The sequence below is a fragment of the Procambarus clarkii genome, chromosome 5 (genome assembly GCF_040958095.1).
Source record: "Procambarus clarkii isolate CNS0578487 chromosome 5, FALCON_Pclarkii_2.0, whole genome shotgun sequence".
In the NCBI taxonomy this organism is placed as follows: domain Eukaryota; kingdom Metazoa; phylum Arthropoda; class Malacostraca; order Decapoda; family Cambaridae; genus Procambarus; species Procambarus clarkii.
This window is the reverse complement of record NC_091154.1, coordinates 5,075,492-5,097,432: the sequence shown is the minus strand read 5'-3', so window position 1 is coordinate 5,097,432 and position 21,941 is coordinate 5,075,492. Positions and strand designations below refer to the sequence as shown.

The 21,941-nt window shown below is 43.9% G+C and overlaps 1 protein-coding gene and 1 long non-coding RNA gene across 6 annotated transcripts in view; both read right to left on the bottom strand.

Annotated features, from left to right (window-relative positions):
- Fak (protein tyrosine kinase 2 Fak) overlaps nt 1–21,941 on the bottom strand; it is a 258,873-nt gene that overhangs the window by 92,555 nt on the left and 144,377 nt on the right. For 4 of the 5 annotated variants that reach the window (XM_069338791.1, XM_069338786.1, XM_069338789.1 and 1 more), the window contains 2 exons: nt 12,424–12,646; nt 7,048–7,188 (listed from right to left, as the gene is read on the bottom strand). In XM_069338791.1, the coding sequence (XP_069194892.1) occupies nt 7,048–7,188; nt 12,424–12,546 (264 nt within the window). In that variant the 5' untranslated portion in view covers nt 12,547–12,646. Of the gene's footprint in view, nt 1–7,047; nt 7,189–12,423; nt 12,647–18,644; nt 20,831–21,941 lie in introns of those variants that run through there. The other variant, XM_069338794.1, reaches the window with a different exon arrangement.
- LOC138372947 (uncharacterized) overlaps nt 1–21,941 on the bottom strand; it is a 312,699-nt gene that overhangs the window by 164,422 nt on the left and 126,336 nt on the right. The gene's annotated exons all lie outside the window — the stretch shown is intronic.

The window sequence follows — 21,941 nt, the reverse complement described above, 5'->3', positions numbered from 1 at the left end:
GGTCCCCTGGTAAGGTGAACGTCATAGACTAATGCCCTGGTCTATAGTAGCAGGCATCCATCAGTCATAGGAGACTATGGAGTTGAGCTCTGGTTGTCGGTCTGGAGTGGCCTCTCCAGCGCGCAAAGCCAGGGTAGGTTGATATGGAGGAGAAGCTGTCACCAAGCAGTAGGTCTCCCTCTCCATGGTGCTGAAAGTTTCCAATGGAAAGGCAATAGCCAATACAATTGGTTCCAGCTCCGTCGCAGGACTTGTCAGAATGAGGTTGAAGGCAACAATGAACTGCCCTAAGGGCTCCAGTTCCGGAGTTAACCTCGAAGTTGGTAAAAGAAGGCACAGGGACCCCCAAACCCGGAGACTGCTGTGGTTGGGGCCGGAGAAGAACTACCCCAGCAAGGGCGAGAATGACCCCACCCTCCCGAAGCAGAGCTTGGGCCGCACAAGCCCCAGGAGGTGGACCCGCACCTACGGGTTCCAGACAGACATTGTCACAGCCTCCTTACACCCGAGGCCGGCTTCCGTCAAGACCAAGCAGAAGGAATAGTAATAATTAGCAATTACAACAATTATTATTATAATCATTATTATAATAATAATATAACTAGTAATTATAACTAATCATTAGACCACCACCTGGTCTAATGAATTGCACATTAGCCCAATAGCTCCAGGGAACTGTAGGGACGACCCACACAAATTTAGCCCAAACTGTCTTTTTGCACTGTTAAAAATTTTGTCTAACAGTCATGTGATCTACAGCATTACTTATATGATATTTATACTCTCTATGCTTCGTGATCCTAACCACATGGGGCCCGTCCTAATTCCTCTTAACTGACTTTTTTACCGGGAATGTTCAAAAGTGAACAAATTCAATTTTATTTGGGTTTCTTGTTTAGCAGAAATCCCAGTAATCCACGTTTCTATTCTGAGTTTAGAATTCAAGCATTTGAACAAGAATTTGCTTGGGTTTTCTGTTTGTTATAATCTTTAACCCAAAATCCTATTCCAGTTAAATAGTCAGAAAAGGCAAACAATTTGAACAGATTCAGGTTACTGGGATCCAAATTACTGATCTCTTACAGTATGCAGATTGACCAAGTACTCTGACAATCATTTAAAATATTATAAGCTATCCTTTTAATACAATTATTCCACAATTACTCTACAATCATGCCACAAATTAAACTAAAATTAAAGGAATTAAAGTATCAAGAAACAAAAATATGGTTAAGCTAGTATCCCTTCCGAGGTTAAATCAACTAGAAAGACAGAACTATCGGCTCACTGACCAATGTATGCATTAATTCAGACATACATAATTTTAACCAATTCAGTGTTTTCAGTGATTCTTAGGCTTGGTTAAAGCTATGAGAAGGAAAACTATCGTGACACCAACAAATACATGCATTAATTTGGATGTAGCATTTACCATAACCCGATCAGTGCTTTTACCATGTGGTTTCATTTTCCTACCGTTGGTGTTTAATTTGTACAGTACATGCTCACTTTTACAATCCCACATTAATGATTTGTTGGCTTTAACAACAGCTGTTTAACTTGGTATACAGTACACCATACTTACCTGTCTTTCGTATTCTGTCCAAAACAACAGAATACCGAGTGTTAGGCCACTATATAGTGTGCTAAGCCAGTATACCGAGTGTTAGGCCACTATACAGTGTGCTAAGCCAGTATACTGAGTGTTAGGCCACTATACAGTGTGCTAAGCCAGTATACTGAGTGTTAGGCCACTATACAGTGTGCTAAGCCAGTATACTGAGTGTTAGGCCCCTATATAGTGTGTTAAGCCAGTATATTGAGTGTTAGGCCACTAATTAATATCTAATACCCTTAGGATCATGGTAATATTTGATACCCCCGTCGGAACCATGGTAATATTGTATTTGATCCACTTGGGACCATGGCAATATTTGATACCCTCGGGCCTGTGGTAATATTGTATTTGATCCACTTGGAACCATGGCAATATTTGATACCCTCGGGCCTGTGGTAATATTGTATTTGATCCACTTGGAACCATGGCAATATTTGATACCCTTGGGCCTGTGGTAATATTGTATTTGATCCACTTGGAACCATGGCAATATTTGATACCCTCGGGCCTGTGGTAATATTTGATACTCTCAGGACCACAGTAATATTTGAGCTGAGAGAGAACAATTATTAGTCATGCTCACTTCATAGCTGTACTGACTGAAATAACTGACACTGCTTTGGCTGGAATTTTACTCCCAAAACAAGAACATCTTAAGTCTAACATTCACACTCCAAGAGAGAGAACATATAACTACAGAAGAATCTGTATAATGAAGAACATTTTAGTCTAACATTTACACACGGAGAGAGAGAACACAACACGAACATTCACACACGAAAAGAGAGAACACAACACGTAAGAGTTACCTTAATGCTTGGCTCCTTTGGGAGAAAAGAGAGGGATATGATTAAACTTTAAACATACTATGTATACACACAGTCAACATATATTGTATACCCTATTAGAGTAGTGGGATGTTAGAATATTAGTTACAATGCCATTATGTGTGATTAAACCACTGCAACATCACCCATTAAGATCAAATGTACAAAAAACCAGCGTTGAAACTAATAAAATGCCATTTTCTTGGGGGGAAGAGAGCCCTGTCAGCTTCCCGGTGCTATCCAGGCTGATATGTATCTATTAGCTTTCTGGCATCAGTCAAAGTGCATGGAATTCTTGCCTACCGGGGACCATGAGCCAGAACCTGGCCCCCCCCTCAGAGAGGCACGAGGAGCAATGGCCAATAGAAACTCTTGTATGGTTGGGAGCATTCTGTGTCTGCCATGGACTGGGTCTGGCACCCAGAAAGGTAGGCACCCCAAAACCCCTATTCTGGTGAAAATATTGCTACTGACAGCCGAACAAGTGGCCAGACCTCCCCAAACAAAAATTAGCAAACGAGCATGATGTCATCACGTTGGTTTGATTGATTGATGGGGTTCTGGGAGTTCTTCTACTCCCCAAGCCCAGCCCGAGGCCAGGCTTGAATTGTATGAATTTGGTCCACTAGGCTGTTGCTTGGAGCAGCCCGCAGACCCACATACCCACCACAGCCCGGTTGGTCCTGCACTCCTTGAAGGAAACAATCTAGGTTCCTCTTGAAGATGTTCATTGTTGAGACGATCCCAATTATTTAGGTGCTTTATCTTGTCTATGCATGCCGTATATGTTCTCTGTATTCCCTCTATTTCAGCAATCTTTCCTGCTCTGAAGGGGGAAGTGAGTACTGAGCAGTACTCAAGACAGGACAACACAAGTGATTTGAAGGGTACAACCATTGTGATGGGATCTCTGGATCTGAAAGTTCTCGTAATCCATCCTATCATTTTTCTGGCTGATGCAATATTTGCTTGGTTATGCTCCCTAAACGTTAGGTCGTCGGACATCATTATTCTGATTATATTCGAATGGTGACTGTCACCCTGAGACAAAGGGACAGAGCAACCATCAACCTTGCACAAAGCAAGAGGGGACTCAAGAGTCACATCCATCGGTCCACCAAGCCCCTGCAGGGTCTCCCAGGGCCCTTAGCCTTGGTATCACACTAAGGAAGGAAGCCCAGGCAGGGTACTGCTAACAGGTGTTCAAAACTACTAAGCAAACTTCTAAAAGCTGAAACCCCGGGATGTATCCCCTCATGAGGGCCTAGCAGGGGGTAACACCAAGAACACAGAGATGGATATAGAAAGACCCCCAATTATAGAAAGGGGCAACCAACCAAAGGCAGACCCCCCTCACCCACCCGGCAGGAAAACAAAAACAAAAGAAACCCCCCGCAAAAGGACAACGTACCCTCAGGCGGAACAGAGCCGGCCACTATGCCAGTACTAGCTGTGCAGTACCCGCATGCCTACCAGTTACGAAAACTACCTCCTACCCAGAGGCAAACAAGCGCAACAAAGACCCCAGCTGACTCCAAGGGCGGCCCAGTATCGAGCAGTAAAGGACACAGCGAAGGTAGGTCCCAAAGTGACTCGTGAAAGGTGGCCCCAAGCCCCAAGGGCAGTACTTACAGGGCATCTAGGGAAGAAATCCCTAGACGCATGCAGTTCGAGTACCATAGAATATTACTCCTGGCTCACACACCACCTGTAGAGACAGACCATGCCACAAGGCATAGTAACTGGAATCAAAACAGGAGTCAGAGGCACATGACCTCTCAGTATCACATCAGCCAAGAACTGCCAGTTGGATCACCGTTACGAGGGTGTGGGGCTCTCCTTTTCCCATCCTGGGAAGTGGGGGGGTTGCGCCGACAATGGTGCGGCAAAGTGATGACAAAATGCTCGTTTGCTAATTTTCGTTAGGGGGGAGTTCTGTTCACTCATTTGATTTTCGGTAGCAATATTTTCACCAGGATAGGGATTTGTTTTGGGGCGCCTACCTTTCTGGGTGCCAAACCTGGTCGATGGAAGACACAGAATGCTCTCAACCAGGGGGGGGGGGGGTTTCTATAGGCCATTGCTCCTCGTGCCTCTCTGATGGGAGGCCAGGTTCTGGCTCTTGGTCCCCAGTAGGCAAGAACTCCATGCACTTTGATGTCAGAAAGCTATTAGATACATATCAGCCTGGATAGCTCTGGGAGCTGATGGGGCTCCCCCCAGAAAAGATGATGCACTTCCAGAATGCCTCCATAACAACAAATATACTGTACGATGGAAACATTGCACCACAAGCATGACTCCATAACTACAATATGTAGTGAAAATGACACACTGCCAACATGCATCGGTTATGCATTCATAACAACAACAAATATACAACAAAGTGCATCATCAGCATGTCTTCCTAACAAATATACAACACGGCATACCGCCAGCATAACAACACATGGTGCATCACCAATATCCCTCCATTACAACCACAACAGCCTATTTGATCAAACTGTCACTATGGACTCCTACCTTCAGACCAGGCTATCACTGTATAGCAGCCAGTGCACATACAGTAGTGCATACTGTATAGCAGCCAGCACACATACAGTAGTGCATACTGTATAGCAGCCAGTGCACATACAGTAGTGCATACTGTATAGCAGCCAGCACACATACTGTAGTGCATACTGTATAGCAGCCAGTGCACATACAGTAGTGCATACTGTATAGCAGCCAGCACACATACAGTAGTGCGTACTGTATAGCAGCCAGCACACATACAGTAGTGCGTACTGTATAACAGCCAGCACACATACAGTAGTGCGTACTGTATAACAGCCAGTGCACATACAGTAGTGCGTACTGTATAGCAGCCAGCACACATACAGTAGTGCGTACTGTATAACAGCCAGCACACATACAGTAGTGCGTACTGTATAACAGCCAGCACACATACAGTAGTGCGTACTGTATAACAGCCAGTGCACATACAGTAGTGCGTACTGTATAGCAGCCAGTGCACATACAGTAGTGCATACTGTATAGCAGCCAGCACACATACAGTAGTGCGTACTGTATAGCAGCCAGCACACATACAGTAGTGCGTACTGTATAACAGCCAGCACACATACAGTAGTGCGTACTGTATAACAGCCAGTGCACATACAGTAGTGCGTACTGTATAGCAGCCAGCACACATACAGTAGTGCGTACTGTATAACAGCCAGCACACATACAGTAGTGCGTACTGTATAACAGCCAGCACACATACAGTAGTGCGTACTGTATAACAGCCAGTGCACATACAGTAGTGCGTACTGTATAGCAGCCAGTGCACATACAGTAGTGCATACTGTATAACAGCTAGTGCATAGTGTGTGTGTAGCATTCACATACATGTGTATAACAAAGACAGTGTGTATAAGAGACTTACACAGTGTGTATAACAAATACACAGTGTATGATTGTTGCAAGTTATTACTGAACTTAAGATAACAAAGCAAAGAGCCATGGCTTATGTTGTAATTATAACACTAAGGCTTGACATCATAACTTGTACAGTACACTCCTTAGTTGTGACATATGTACACACTAGTACAAGACTTGTCCCACTGTGGTTACAGGTCCCTCTCTCACTCCTCTCATATGTACACACTAGTACAAGACTTGTCCACTGTGGTTACAGGTCCCTCTCTCACTCCTCTCATATGTACACACTAGTACAAGACTTGTCCACTGTGGTTACAGGTCCCTCTCTCACTCCTCTCATATGTACACACTAGTACAAGACTTGTCCACTGTGGTTACAGGTCCCCCTCTCACTCCTCTCATATGTACACACTAGTACAAGACTTGTCCACTGTGGTTACAGGTCCCTCTCTCACTCCTCTCATATGTACACACTAGTACAAGACTTGTCCACTGTGGTTACAGGTCCCTCTCTCACTCCTCTCATATGTACACACTAGTACAAGACTTGTCCACTGTGGTTACAGGTCCCCCTCTCACTCCTCTCATATGTACACACTAGTACAAGACTTGTCCACTGTGGTTACAGGTCCCCCTCTCACTCCTCTCATATGTACACACTAGTACAAGACTTGTCCACTGTGGTTACAGGTCCCCCTCTCACTCCTCTCATATGTACACACTAGTACAAGACTTGTCCACTGTGGTTACAGGTCCCCCTCTCACTCCTCTCATATGTACACACTAGTACAAGACTTGTCCACTGTGGTTACAGGTCCCTCTCTCACCCCTCTCATATGTACACACTAGTACAAGACTTGTCCACTGTGGTTACAGGTCCCTCTCATAATACTGTACAATGTGCTCTGGTTACCTTATTGTACCACAGTAACTCATAATCAAGTATAATGAACTTTGCTCTTCAAAAGTTCACCAGCATGTTTTTGCTTTTGGTATGTTGAGAGGCAAACCATGGGATCATTGGGATTAAATAGAGATGCAGATATAAGGTGGACAAAGTATGTGAGAATGCAGAGGTATTTGAACTGGAGACTTGTGACATATCAACAGGAATCCCCAACAACTGAACAGACTATATAATGGTACATGGAAATATAACACAGCATGATCCCGGCTTACCTTTAAATCCGTTCCATCACCAAACTTGACTACATTGAAAGAGGAGTTGACATGCACCTTAATGCTCTTCTCTGTCCGCTCAGGCGACCCCAGACGTGTCCCTGATCCGCCTCCGCCTCCGCCCCCTCCTCCGCCATTTTCCTGCAAAAGTGACAGTTATGGGCAACATTCTATGTCTCCATCAATGTCCAAATACCAACATAAGTAAACACTTCCTCAAAGATTACCTTACCGTGCAGTAAGAGGAACCACGACAGACACGTAGGGGTGACCACACACTCTCAACAGACACGTAGTGGTGACCACACACACTCAACAGACACGTAGTGGTGACCACACACACTCAACTGACACGTAGTGGTGACCACACACACTCAACAGACACGTAGGGGTGACCACACACTCTCAACAGACATGTAGTGGTGACCACACACACTCAACAGACACGTAGGGGTGACCACACACTCTCAACAGACACGTAGGGGTGACCACACACACTCAACAGACACGTAGTGGTGACCACACACTCTCAACAGACACGTAGGGGTGACCACACACACTCAACAGACACGTAGGGGTGACCACACACACTCAACAGACACGTAGGGGTGACCACACACTCAACAGACACGTAGTGGTGACCACACACACTCAACAGACACGTAGTGGTGACCACACACTCTCAACAGACACGTAGTGGTGACCCCACACACTCAACAGACACGTAGTGGTGACCACACACACTCAACAGACACGTAGATACCTGGTTGATGGGGTTCTGGGAGTTCTTCTACTCCCCAAGCCCGGCCCGAGGCCAGGCTCGACTTGTGAGAGTTTGGTCCACCAGGCTGTTGCTTGGAGCGGCCCGCAGGCCCACATATCCACCACAGCCCGGTTGGTCCGGCACTCCTTGGAGGAATAAATCTAGTTTCCTCTTGAAAATGTCCACGGTTGTTCCGGCAATATTTCCTATGCTTGCTGGGAGGACGTTGAACAACCGCGTACCTCTGATGTTTATACAGTGTTCTCTGATTGTGCCTATGGCACCTCTGCTCTTCATTGGTTCTATAGTCACGTTCTATAGTCACGTGACATGTGTGGTCACGTAGTGGTGACCACACACTCAACAGACACGTAGTGGTGACCACACACTCTCAACAGACAAGTAGTGGTGACCCCACACACTCAACAGACACGTAGTGGTGACCACACACTCTCAACAGACACGTAGGGGTGACCACACACTCTCAACAGACACGTAGTGGTGACCACACACTCAACAGACACGTAGTGGTGACCACACACTCTCAACAGACACGTAGGGGTGACCACACACTCTCAACAGACACGTAGTGGTGACCACACACACTCAACAGACACGTAGTGGTGACCACACATACACGTTCATATCTTAAGAAGCACATTAACAAACTGGAAAAGGTGCAAGACATGCTACTAAGTGGCTCCCAGAACTGATGGGCAAGAGCTACAAGGAGAGGTTAGAGGCATTAAATATGCCAAAACTAGAAGACAGAAGAAAAAGAGGTGATATGATCACTACATACAAAATAGTAACAGGAATTGATAAAATCGATAGGGAAGATTTCCTGAGACTTGGAACTTTAAGAACAAGAGGTCATAGATATAAACTAGCTAAACACAGATGCCGAAGAAATATAAGAAAATTCACTTTCGCAAACAGAGTGGTAGACGGTTGGAACAAGTTAGGTGAGAAGGTGGTGGAGGCCAAGACCGTCAGTAGTTTCAAAGTGTTATATGACAAAGAGTGCTGGGAAGACGGGACACCACAAGCGTAGCTCTCATCCTGTAACTACACTTAGGTAATTACTCTTAGCTAATTACACACAAGAGTTGTTACATTCTTGTACAGCCACCAGCACGCGTAGCATTTTGGGCAAGTCCTTAATCCTACGTTCCCCAAAATACGACCCGTCAAATCGTTTAACAACCAGGTAACCATTTTACTGTTGGGTAAACAGAGGCTACAGTTAATGATTGGCGCCCAGTAACTCCTCCCCGGCCAGGATATGAACCCAGGACAAAGCACTCGCAAAACGCCTGGCTAGTGTCTTAACCACTACACCACGGAGACTTTCAACTTTGTAATTCTTTATTCTTTCTGGTAGATAGTATATATATATATGGTGAACATTTCTGATACTAAAATTGATCCGTGTGGTACTCCACTAGAACCACATCTCCAGTCTGATACATTGCCCCTCATTACTGCCCCTCATCTTTGAGTCAGAACCATTGTTCCTCCATGTCAGCAGTCTCCCTGTCACCCCTCCAGTATGTTCCAGTCTCCACAACAACCTCCTGTGTGGGACTCTTGGCAAAAGCCTTTTTAGATCCAGATAAATCAGTCAACTTAACACTTTCTTTCCTGCAAGATCTTCAAGGCTCTATTCATAAAAAGTTTGTACCAGGTAGATTTGTTACACAAGATCTTCCTATTTGAAAGTCATACTTTCTATCTGTTATTTCATCATTTCTTTCCAGGTATTCTACTCATTTAATTTGAATTATTTGTTCTAGTGTTTTGACTATCTCGCTTGCCAATGGTACAAGCTGTAATGTAGAAGGTTGCCATTTTGAAGATTGGAATAATGTTCACCTTTTTTCATATACTGTACTGTATCTGCTAAGATTTCTGTTAATAAAGATATCTGAAAAATCTATTGAAGTGGAATTCTCAGCTTGTGTGGCATTCTCTCTCAACCCAAGGGACTGGCTTGATACCTGCTTGATGGGGTTCTAGGTGTTTTTCTACTCCCCAAGCCCGGTCCGAGGTCAGACTTGACTTGTGAGAGTTTGGTCCAACAGGCTGTTGCTTGGAGCAGCCTGCAGACCCACATATCCACCACAGCCTGGTTGGTCCGGCACTTCTTGAAGAAAACTATCTAGTTTTCTCTTGAAGATGTTCATGGTTGTTCCCGCAATATTTCTTATAGTCGCTGGGAGGATGTTGAACAACCGTGGACCTCTGATGTTTACACAGTGTTCTCTGATTGTGCCTATGGCACCCCTGCTCTTCACTGGTTCTACAGTGACACCTTGGCTTACAAATGCCCCTCTTTATGGACGTTTCGGGTTACGAGCCGAATTTCTTCTTAAAATTCAAATTAGGTTACGAACTTTGCCTCGGGAAACATAGTTTGTTGATACGCGTATGGCCGACCTAGCACATGGTGGTACAGCGGCCTCGCCTCAGTTTACCAGTGCCTCCCGCCTAGTGACAATCACGCCTGAATGCCAAACAATTTGTAAAGAATTTCAGTGTTTTTTAGATTTTTGGGTATTTGAACATAAAAGTAATTATTATATATCTCGCCATGGGTCCCAAGAAAGCCAGTGGTAAGGTTCAACCTAAGAAAATAGTTGTGAGTAGAGGATGTCCCTTCTTCATTAAGAAAATGTGTGAAGTATGTGAAGAACTGCAAAGTTTCGGTGAAAAACTCACCCAGAGAAAGGTGTAGCAGGCCGTTGCATTGACCTTTAAAATAATAATGTGATGTCTCACTACAGACAAGTGTTAAAACATAGGGAAAAACAATTGTCTTTAGACAGATTCTTAGTAAGACAAGCAAGCAGTGAGCCACAACCAGGTCCTATTGGAACTCCTGCAAAACGTTGGAAAGAGAGAGTACCCAGAGAAGTCATCACTGCCTGATGTCATAATAGGAGACTCTCCTTCCAAACAGTAACACGTCTCCTCCTCCCCTCCCTCTCTCCTCACTGTCTTCCATATGCCAACAAGAGTCATCAATAAAGGTAAGCAATAACTTGTACAGTACATACTTTAATACAGTACTAATGATTTGGGTGAATTAGGTATAAAATTTACTTTGAAGTTAATATTTTTGTGAATGTGGAACGGATTAATTCAATTTACATTATTTCTTATGGGAAACTTCGCTTCGGTTTACGAACTTTCGGGTTACAAACTGTCTCTGGGAAAGGATTAAATTCATAAGCTGAGGTACTACTGTATTCTGCATTTTCTTCTACATCGTTCACTCAAGTATGTTCTTATTTTACTGTGTAGATTAGGGACCTGGCCCTCCAGTATTTTCCACGTGTATATTATTTGGTATCTCTCTTGTCTCCTTTCTAGTGAGTACATTTGGAGAGCTTTGAGACGATCCCAATAATTTAGGTGCTTTATCGAGACTATGCGTGTCGTATATGTTATCTGTACTCCCTCTATTTCAGCAATTTCTCCTACTTTGAAGAGGGAAGTGAGTACTGAGCAGTACTTAAGACAGGACAGCACAAGTGATTTAAATATAACAACCACTGTGATGGGATCCCTGGATTTGAAAGTTCTCATAATCCATCTTATCATTATTCTGGCTGGCTCAATATTTGCTTGGTTATGCTCCCTAAATGTTAGGTCATCAGACATCATTATTCCCAAAGGTGAAGGAAGCTCCATCTGGGTCATCTGCTAAGTTTCAATGTAACTCGAGCATTTTCCCCACTTCATTTCTAGATATTGTACTTCTATGTATTGTACTGTACAGTACTCTAAATTGTTCTCTGAAATCTATATTAAGTCAGGTTTTCTGAAAACCTCTAATTGCACAAATATACTTTGGAACTGGTCATTTAGTGTTTCACACTCATCTTTGCCCTTATTTGTGTCACATTACATACGTGTACACAATTGTCTTCATCATCTACACATTACATACGTGTACACAATTGTCTTCATCATCTACACATTACATACGTGTACACAATTGTCTTCATCATCTACACATTACATACGTGTACACAATTGTCTTCATCATCTACAACCTCATCTAGAGAAGAAACCTGACCAACATTAAACTCCAGAATATTTTCTTCTAGATTTCTTTGAAGAACTTGACATTTAAAAGTACTTTTACAAGCCTCATGTGGCAATCTAACTATACAAGGATTGTAATGGGAGAAACCTGGCTCAGTGAATGTTATCACCAAGTCTGCTGTTAGTACCTTAAACATGTGATGAAGAACACTATGATTATCAACATCCAAAGTTGCAATCAACAAAACAACACGGCATTAATTAATGCCTCAACTTTCGGCTTCCTCAACATCCAATACTGTAACATACTTATGAGTCATAATTGCTATGTAATTATGACAATATAGCACTTGGAAGGGATTTGATGACATGAAGACAGAGGGAAGGAATGATGCCCAACCACTTGAACCATCAGCGATCAAGTTTCAAACTGCAAGAAGCAAGGCCATCACTGTCCAAGTGGTTGGGTCTTCAAGATCCAAATTGGCTGTGAACTGCGTACAGTTCCCACATACAGAATTCTGAGTACAAAATGATAGAAAGACAGCTGAACAACTCACCTGGGAAATGTTTAGAGGGTGTGGCAGAAAGGAGTGTTGCCTGTTAAGGGGAAGCGCAGGGGGATGAGAGTTGATGATGGCGGCCGTAGGTTGCGTAGCAGGCAGACCACAACCACTGCTCATGGTGGTGGCAGATGGTGGCGGTGTGGCGGACCCAAGTGCCGCTGAAGAACCCGTTGATGGCAAGTAGCTCAGCCCGCACCCCAAGTTGTCATCCTCGCCTCTGTTGACAAAGGTCACAGGTTTACTAAAGCAAAATGTACACGTTACACCTTCATTGACTACTACTACTTTAACATTCATGAGCATGAATTTAAAATATGTTGACATGCACAGTAATACTAAAAATGGTAACCAAGAATTAGGCAAACAATATAAATTAAAATGAACTAAAAACAGAGGTAGAGTATAGTCCTGCAGTGCAGGACTATACTCTTAGTTGATGTGGACCAGCTTCTCAGACCAAATACTGTTGCCTCTTATCATTCAGCCTTGGCAGAACCACTGTCGTCTGTGTTTGGTGTCAATGTTTCGTTGACACAGCTTCGCAAGCTGCTATGAGCATTTTTTCACATCCAACTTGCTTACACTCCTGAGCTTTCTTGGTCTCTGGATAAGGGTTGCCATTCTCTCTTCTTGGTTTTCTGTCGCCCCTTCAGCCAAGGATTGTTTTACAAATCTCCATTTTTCTCGCCCGCCCACACTTCCAGTAGTAGGGCGGAGAGCTTAATGCTCTACTCCAGAAACATTTTTTTTTTTTATCCTCAGAGTTACCTGGTTGATACCTGCTTGATGGGGTTCTGGGAGTTCTTCTACTCCCAAAGCCCGGCCTGAGGCCAAGCTTGACTTGTGAGAGTTTTGTTCACTAGGCTGTTGCTTGGAGCGACCTGCAAGCCCACATATCCACCACAGCCTGGTTGGTCCGGCACTCCTTGGAGGAAAGAATCTAGTTTCCTCTTGAAGATAACGTTCGATGTGGTCCTTGGCTTTTTGGGGCTGGTTGCTTTGGGTGATTCATCTGCTGAGTTCTCAGGGTTTGGCTTTTCTGGTGGTTCACGTTCAGGGGGTGTCCAACGTCCTGGCAGACAGCCTGTTTCGGTTTGTTCTCCTGTCCACAAATTGGACGGTCGATGCCAACTCCTTCAGTTGGCTCTGCCAGACGTTCGGGGGCCTGGATGTGGACCTCTTTATGTCGGTGTCTTCCTGTATATGTAGAGCTCTTCCTCGACTGCAACGCCATTGGGGTCAATGCCTTTTGGCAGGACTGGTCGAGGTGGGGGGGTTCCTGTACCTCTTTTCCCTGGTTCAGCTGTTGCTCCAGGTCCTGGCTTGCTTGGAGACTTACCAGGGGAGAGTAGTCCTCTTGGCCCTTTGGTGGCCGGCTCAGCCTTGGTTTCAGGCACTGCTTGCTCGGTGTCCGAACCCGGAGGTTTTCCCACGGTTCCGCTTCTTTCAGCAGATCGGTCCGGACCGTCAGGTGGCTGGTTTGATTTTCTCCTCGAGTCTTCGCGTTTGGTCTTTTTGAATTGGGTCTATTACCATCTGTATGGTGATTTGGTGGCATCCTTGATGGTGTCTGACTTGCGGGCTTCGTCTCGGCGGCAGTATGAAGTTTCCTGGTGGTCCTTTCGTTTCTTTCTCTCGCTTCATAGGTATTCTACGATCTCGGTTTGGGTTTTCTTGTCCTTTCTCTCGTGGTTGTTTTAAGACCGTCATCTTATGCCTAATACTGTCACTTCGTATCGTGCGGCGTTGGCAGAGCCGCTACAGCTTGCTTTCGGTTTTGATGTTACTTCAGCGCCATTTCGCACGCTGTCTCGTGCGTTGCTTCACCTCCGGCCTGCTCATGCGCCACTTGAGCTGTCCTGGCCCTTGGATCGGGTGCTTTCTTTTCTCTCTTCTCCTCGGTTTGTTGTGTGTGGCCCCCATTGGTTCAGAATTATTTTTCTAAGGCTCTTTTCCTGTTGGCATTGGCCTCTGGGGGGCTGGGTCGGGGAGCTTCATGCTCTCCTCTGACACAGGGGGTTTCTGCTCTTTTTTGTCCTCTTGATAGGTTTGTTCAGTTGCAGCTGTCTCCTTTTTTTTTTTGGCGAAGAATGAGATGGCTGCTTTCCAGAGGGGTCCTTGGGTTGTTGATGCTTGGTTGGTCAGGCCGGGGGTGCATCATGTGTTGTGTTGGTTGCGGCTCTCCGCCGTTACTTGCACGCCACGGTTTCCGTGTCCGGGGATGCGCTTTGGGTTGATCCGGTTTCCCGTCTTCCCTGTTCCAGGCGCAAGTCAGTCCAGCTAGCCTCCGGTCTATCTCCGTGCCCATGACGTTCGTAAGTATGCTGCTCTTGCTGCCGTCTTTGGCAACATGTCTTGGGCTGACATTCAGGCGCAGGGTTTTTGGCTGTTGAACAGGGTCCTGGCTGCCCATTACTTAGTTAATGTTCCTGGGCCTGTGTTGTTTTGGGTAGGCGGTTGCAGCCAGCTGTCTCACATGAGACATGAGCACCAGAGCAAAGCTCGAACTGAGATCGTAGAATACAGTGGCACCTCGACATACGATTGCCCCTACTTACGATAATTTTGAGTTATGATGTAAATTTCATCGAAAAATGTGACTCGACATCCGATATTTGTTGGTACACGTTCGGGTCGACCGAGCACATGGTTCCCAGTCACGCGGCCGACCTGCCTCAGTTTACTACAGCTGCCCACTTAGTGACAATGGCGCCTATAAGAAATTCCGCTTTTGTGGTGATTTTTTGCATTTTGAACATTAAAGTAATTATCATATATCATGCCATGAGTCCCAGGAAAGTCAGTGGTAAGGCTCAACATATGAAAACCCATGTAAGGATGACCATAGAGCAGAAACAAGAGTACAGAATGTCTCTTTCTCAACAATTAACACTCGGTCACCTGGCAGGCGCACGGTCAACTTAGGGGTCATGCACCCGACGTGCGGGCGAGCGTGCGGGTAAGCGCGGTGACACCTAAATGTGTATACTCGTTTCAGCTTTCTCACCTTAATTCTCGTGCTACGTCGCTTGTTTTGGTATCATTGTGTTCGCAATTAAATTCCCTACAGGTGTGTATAAATATAATGTCCAAAATCCTGGCGTGACTCCCAACAGCAAAGCCTAAAGTCGGCAAAAGTTACTCGTGAGCGCACAAAATCAGTAAAATGTGCATACTCGTTCCATTTTTCTCACCTTAATTCTTGTGCTACGTTGCTCGTTTTGGTATCATTGTGTTCGCAATTAAATTCCCTACAGATGTGTATGAATATAATGTACAAAAGTTTGGAGTGCCTCCCCGCAGAAAAGCCTAAAGTTACCCGTGAACGAGCACCAATTTGTACACGACAACCTAATGTGTATACTCGTTCAGTTTGATAACATCAATTTTCGTGTTACGTCTTTCATTTTGGTATCAAATTGTTCGTAATAAAAAGGCGCATATTTTAAAACTAGTCCCATAATAATAGAGCAATAACTGGAATTTTAACAAATATTTTAATTCTGGAAGCTTATCATCACAAAATTATTTATATCTTTCCAGTGTTCTGACATAAATTTTTCTGTTGCATCTTTCATTTTGGTATCAAATTGTTCGCGACATAAAGGCGCGCATTTTAAAACTAGTCCCAACATAATAGCACAATAAATAGAATTTTAACAAATATTTTAAAATTTTGACCAAAAACCTATTTATAATCATATAAGTGTTCAGACATCAAGTTTCATTTTACAGCTTTCATTTTGGTATCAAATTGTGCGCATTCTAAAGGCGCTTATTTTGATAATATCCCGAGGTCGATTGGATAAAAAATGAATTTTATACAAATATTTTTTGTAGTGGACGCAAGTCCGGTCCAAAGTTAGGATTCAAGAGAAAAATAATGGACGAGAGTCCAGTCCAAAGTTACAGATAATGTTAAGGAAATGTGTGCAGCACGAGAAGAATTGCAAACCTTTGCTGAAACGACTCACCCATATCAAGCTGCAGTAGGTTGTTGCCTTAACCTATTCAATGACACTGTGATGCATCATTACAGACAAATGTTAAAACAAAGGGAAAAACAAATGTCTCTTGACAAATTTGTAGTGAGACAAACAAGCACTGAACTACAACCAGGTCCTAGTGGTATTGAGGCAAAACGTAGGAGAGAGAGTACCCCAGAGAAAACATCACTGCCTGATGTGATAATGGAAGGGGACTCCCTTCCAAACAGTAACAACTCTCCTCCTCCCCCCTCATCACCATCTTCCATACGTTATCAAGAGCCCTCCATAAAGGTAAGAGAAACTTTGGTACTGTATTGTAGTTAGGAAAAACATTGTATTCAGTATAAAATGTATTTGTATGTTAATATTTTGGAGGGTGGGGAACGGATTAATTGAATTCCCTTTATTTCTTATGGGAAAAATCGCTTCGACTTACGATATTTCGACTTACGATCCGTCTCTGGGAATGGATTAGCATTGTAAGTCGAGGCCCCATTGTACCTACAAAGCTCCCCCTCCCTCCCCCCCCTCATGTCTCAGCTTTGTGTTGAGGAGCGAGCAATGACCGCCTCCTGGGGTAAGTCCCTCTCGTTTTCATCTTTTGGTAAGTAGCTCCAGGGAGCCGACTGGGCTCCCCCCCTCCAGAAAACCAGAGTTGAATGTAATGAAATGCCATTTTCTGGGTGAGACCCAGAGGCTCCCCGGCAACCCTCACTCCCTCCGGTCACCAGTTTTTTGCGTGTTTTTGATATCGAGCCTCAGAACTGGGGTCGTGGAGAGCCCGGTGTGAAGGGTCTGGGGCTCCCCTCTCCCTGGGAGGTGGGAGCAGATGGCAGCGCGGTGACGTGGTGACGTCATGCTCATTTGCTCGTTTTTGTTTGGGGTCGTTCTGTCCGCTAGTTTGGACCTCAGTAGCAATTTCTTAACCAAAATAGTGGTTTGTTTTGGGACGCTTACCTTTCTGGGTGCATGGGGGGGGGGTCTCTATAGGTCATTGCTCCTCATGCCTCTCTGTGAGGGTCAGGTTCTGGCGCGTGGTCCCCCAGTAGGCTTAAGAATTCCATTCACACTGACTGATGCTAAGGTCAGCCTGGATAGCGATATCCAGCAAAATTAGCAGAATCAGCCAGGATAGCTCCGGGGAGCTTCCGGGTCTCACCCAGAAAATGGCATTTCATTACATTCAACGCTGGTTTTATATAAATATAAACAGAAACTATAAACTGCCTGAAACGCTATGCGTGTTAATGGCTTTGTAAGAATGTAAAAATAATTTTTTCAATGTAATTTCACAAACCCATTGTACCTTCTTGTAAATAAAATTTATTATTATTATTATTGTAAGTGATAAAAGCATAACCTACAATACTGTCTTTCAAAACCATTGTGAAATTGTATAACTTTATTAATAAAACATACCTCTGAAAAGTTTTAAAGCGACACAGAAAAATTCTGCCAACCCTTTCCTTTCTAAACTTTAAGTTTGCCGATGCTCTCAGGTACAGTACAGGTGTGAAGGCCTAGACACTTATCTATTTATTTATTTATTTATTTATTTATATATATACGGTATATACAAAAAGGTACATTGGGTTTATAAGAGTACATAGCATTGATGTTTTTACATTCCTGTATAGCCACTAGTGTGCACAGCATTTTGGGCAGGTCCTTAATCTAGCAGATAATATTAAGTAGATAATTTATGGCAAATTTATAAAATGATAAGTGGTACATTGTAAGAAAATTTAACAAAGATTAAAGGGTACATTAGAGTAAAATTTGAGGGTTATAACAGGTACATGGGAGCATAATTTGAGGATTATTTCAAGGTATAATGCAATAAATTATTTGTTCAGTACAAAAACCAAGATATAAGATGATAGCAATGATTACAATGGTAAAGTTGTATGGCTTAGGTACATCTTGTATAATATCATCAAAACACCAGTATTACACTTCAAATTTATATTCATTATAAAACATGAAATAAAGTATATTTCTTCCTAGACATCTATTAAACAAATAATGTGGTTTATAAAATTGTTAAGTTATAACATTTTTGCTAGTTCAAACATCTTATTGGACTGAATAGAAAGTCATATAGTTTTTAATAATACACATTACATTTATGAAAGTTAATAAATCTATACTAATGAAATTTGCTAACCTTCACTTTAAAAGAAAACTTTGGCCTATATATGATAATTATATTGAGTAGTACTGTACCTCAGTTTGCTGGCAACAGATGTGGTTACCCCTGGAAGATCATAGTCTACCAAAATCTCGTCTAGATCCACAAAGTCATCATCGCTAGAGTCCTCTTGTTTTGAACGTGATGGCCTTGTCTTCTCCTCCAAGGCTCGCATTATCTCCTCAAGCGGGTCATCTAGCTCCTCAGAGCACGCTGGAGGAGCTCTTGCTCTCTCTTTAGTGAATTTTGATGTCAGTGGTTTTGAATACCAATTTTGCTCCTCTTGTGTAAACATTAGGGAATTGTACATATCCATTGTATCATCTTCAAGCTGAGGTCTGCTCTTTGAATTAGCCACAACTCTGTTTTCCCCAGACCCACATGGTTTGAGTGCCTTGTTAGTCTCTACTGTGCTGGGAGACAAATTTCTTTTACGGGACAGATTGGGACTTCTTTTGCAGATTTTGTCCCAGGACTCTTCTGCTGCTACAGAAATTGGTCTTCCCGGCTCATCATACTCAAGCAGGTATTCCTTGACATCGGGTGGTTTCATCTCACCATCTCTTTCTCTGCTCCTTTCAACTGGTATGTATAATGCTGTGGGTCGATTCTGTAACTTTTGACGGTCACGTCTTGCTATGTACAGCTGTTCATAAGTCTCTAGTGCTTTCCGGACAGATGGTCTCCTTTCAGTAGTACTGAGAAGAGTTTCGTCTATCTTGTTTTCCTCGGAGTAACTGAGTTTCTGTCCAGTCTCTGAGTCCCTGACCGTGTTTCTGACCAAATCTTCACAAGTTGTGGTGTGGGCTAGTTCCTGATTGAGAGTCTGGTGTTTATAACCTTTACACTGATTACAGTAACTACTTTCTCGACACTTACACTGTTGGAGGGACTTCGATTTTTGCTTCTTGATGCCTCTGTCACCCGCTAACTGGACGGCAGTATCAAGACCTCGGGAGAGTTTTTGTTTTTGATCACCATTTGAAGTACTGATGGAAATCCGTGTTTGGTGATACACAGGAGAAACATTCATGTTCCTTACAACTCGGAAAGAGCAATTCCTTTCAACTACCTTAGCAGACTCTGCTGAGAATCTGCATGATCCTGACCTTGCCAGGGTGTTTTCGTCGTAGCTCTGTGGCCGGTTCCTATTCCTGGTGTCTTTAATTTTGTTAGTTTTTTTCTTATGTGCCATCAAGGGTGCTAAGAAGGGCGTTGGTACCTGCTGTGGGTGTTGACCAGGGTTATCACCATTCACTTGGCGTTTCTCAAGCTGCAGCCCCTCGGGTCTCCGGAAGAAACGAAAGGAGGACGAGAGAGAATCTTTCTGCGTCGATTTCTTCCTCAGACCTTCCCTTGTCACCTTCGTGTTGCTCTCTTGCAATGGACAGTGTAAGGACAGGGAGAGATCACTGTCTTTGATGGTCACATGCTTTGCTCTACTCATACTTATATCTTTGGTGACATTTGTGGTAAAGGCTTGTCTCTTCACATTTGTTGGCTGAGAGATATCCACAGATGTATTACTCAGCTTATTTCTGTCTAAACTTGAATGGATCACATGAAATTTTCTGCTATCATTGCCACACCTGTTGACCTTGGTCGAATGCACTTTTCTGTCACTGGAACTTCTTAAAAGGTTCCTTAATCCCTGGCTCTTGAGCTTGCTTTTGCCGTTCGACACATCCTGTCCCAGAAAACTAACTGTATGCAAAGTGTCATCCAAATTCTTGCTACCAAGGGCTTTGGGGGGCCTCTCAGGTGTGTACGATACAGAATTACAGCTGCTCTGACTCAGAGTGATACTCCTATTGCTGCTTCTGTTACTACTAGCCAGACTGTGGCGCGCAACTGCGTTACGATGGAAGACACAAGATTCTCCATAGTCCCCAGTGTCTCTCAGTCCTCCCTGCAGGGAGACGGACGGAGACGAAGCTCGGACTCTGTCTTCGCTACCAGACTTGGTGACAGATGATAGGGGCAGGATAGGAGTGCTGGCTGACGTACTGCTATCAGAGTATCTGCTGGTGACCTTACTCTCACCTGTCCTCAACAAGTGGCTGGTAGCGTGAACAAGAACTGGAGTGCTGATAGAAGAACCTGGAGGGACCTCGAAATGAACTCCAGCAGTGTGGCTCTTCTTTCCCATTCCACCACCACCACCACCTCCCTTCCGCAGCCTCAGCAACCATTCTGGCACCCTCATTTAAGAGGTCTGCCGGGCTACAAGAAGCCAGCTGGAGCCCCTTGGCACCGTTGATTGCTCATCCTGCCTCTCACTACCTCCATTCACCCATCATTGTCCCCTCAGTCATCCACTCGGGATCAACAGCGTGTCTCCATGTTATCGAGCATATTGATAACTAACATTACACTTGTTTACCGCCACTTTCAGTAGCATTACACTTGTTTACCGCCACTTTCAGTAGCATTACACCTGTTTACTGCCACTCTCAGTAATATTACACCTGTTTACTGCCACTACCAGTAATCAGTCACAGGAGCTTTGATACTACAGCAATTTCAGTTGTTTTAACATTTTCCATATAGAGTGCACCTTCGTTAATTTAGTTTATGATGGTCTGTTTGAAGTTTTCTGGAGAACATTTGTTGCACATGTTTAAAATGAGATATTAACTGCTGTAAGACAACATGTGATAGAAACTATCAAATATAGTTACTATCAAATATAAACTTTGATAGGAACAATATGACAACTAATAATATAATAGAGAGAGCACCTTCAGTTGCCTGCAGAAATGGCTCCAGACTTTTAATCATGGGCGACTTCAACCATGGAAAGATAGACTGGGAGAATGGGGACCCACATGGAGGTGCAGATACGTGGAGAGCTAAACTCTTGGAAGTGGCAACAAAGAATGTTCTGAGCCAACTTGTCAGGGAACCCATAAGAATGAGGGGCAATGACGAACCAGCTAGACTCGACCTGATATTCACCTTGAATGAGCCAGACATAAGGAAAGTCAAAATAGAAGCCCCCCACATGAATGAGTGACCACAGTGTATTGACATTTGAGTATCTGGTGGAAGTAGGGATAACCTATCTCTACTTCCTCAGAAAAGGCTCAGAAAGGAAAAGGCTAAAAGGCTTTTATACATGTAGAAAATAATGGAGGGCCAGGTCCCAAATCTACACAGTAAAATAATAACATACTGGAGTGAGCGATATGGAAGAAAATGCAGAATAGAACCAGTGAAGAGCAGGGATGCCAAAGGCACAATCAGAGAACACTGTATAAACATCAGAGGTCCACGGTTGTTCAACACCCTCCCAGCATCTAGAAGAAATATTGCCGGAACAACTGTGGACA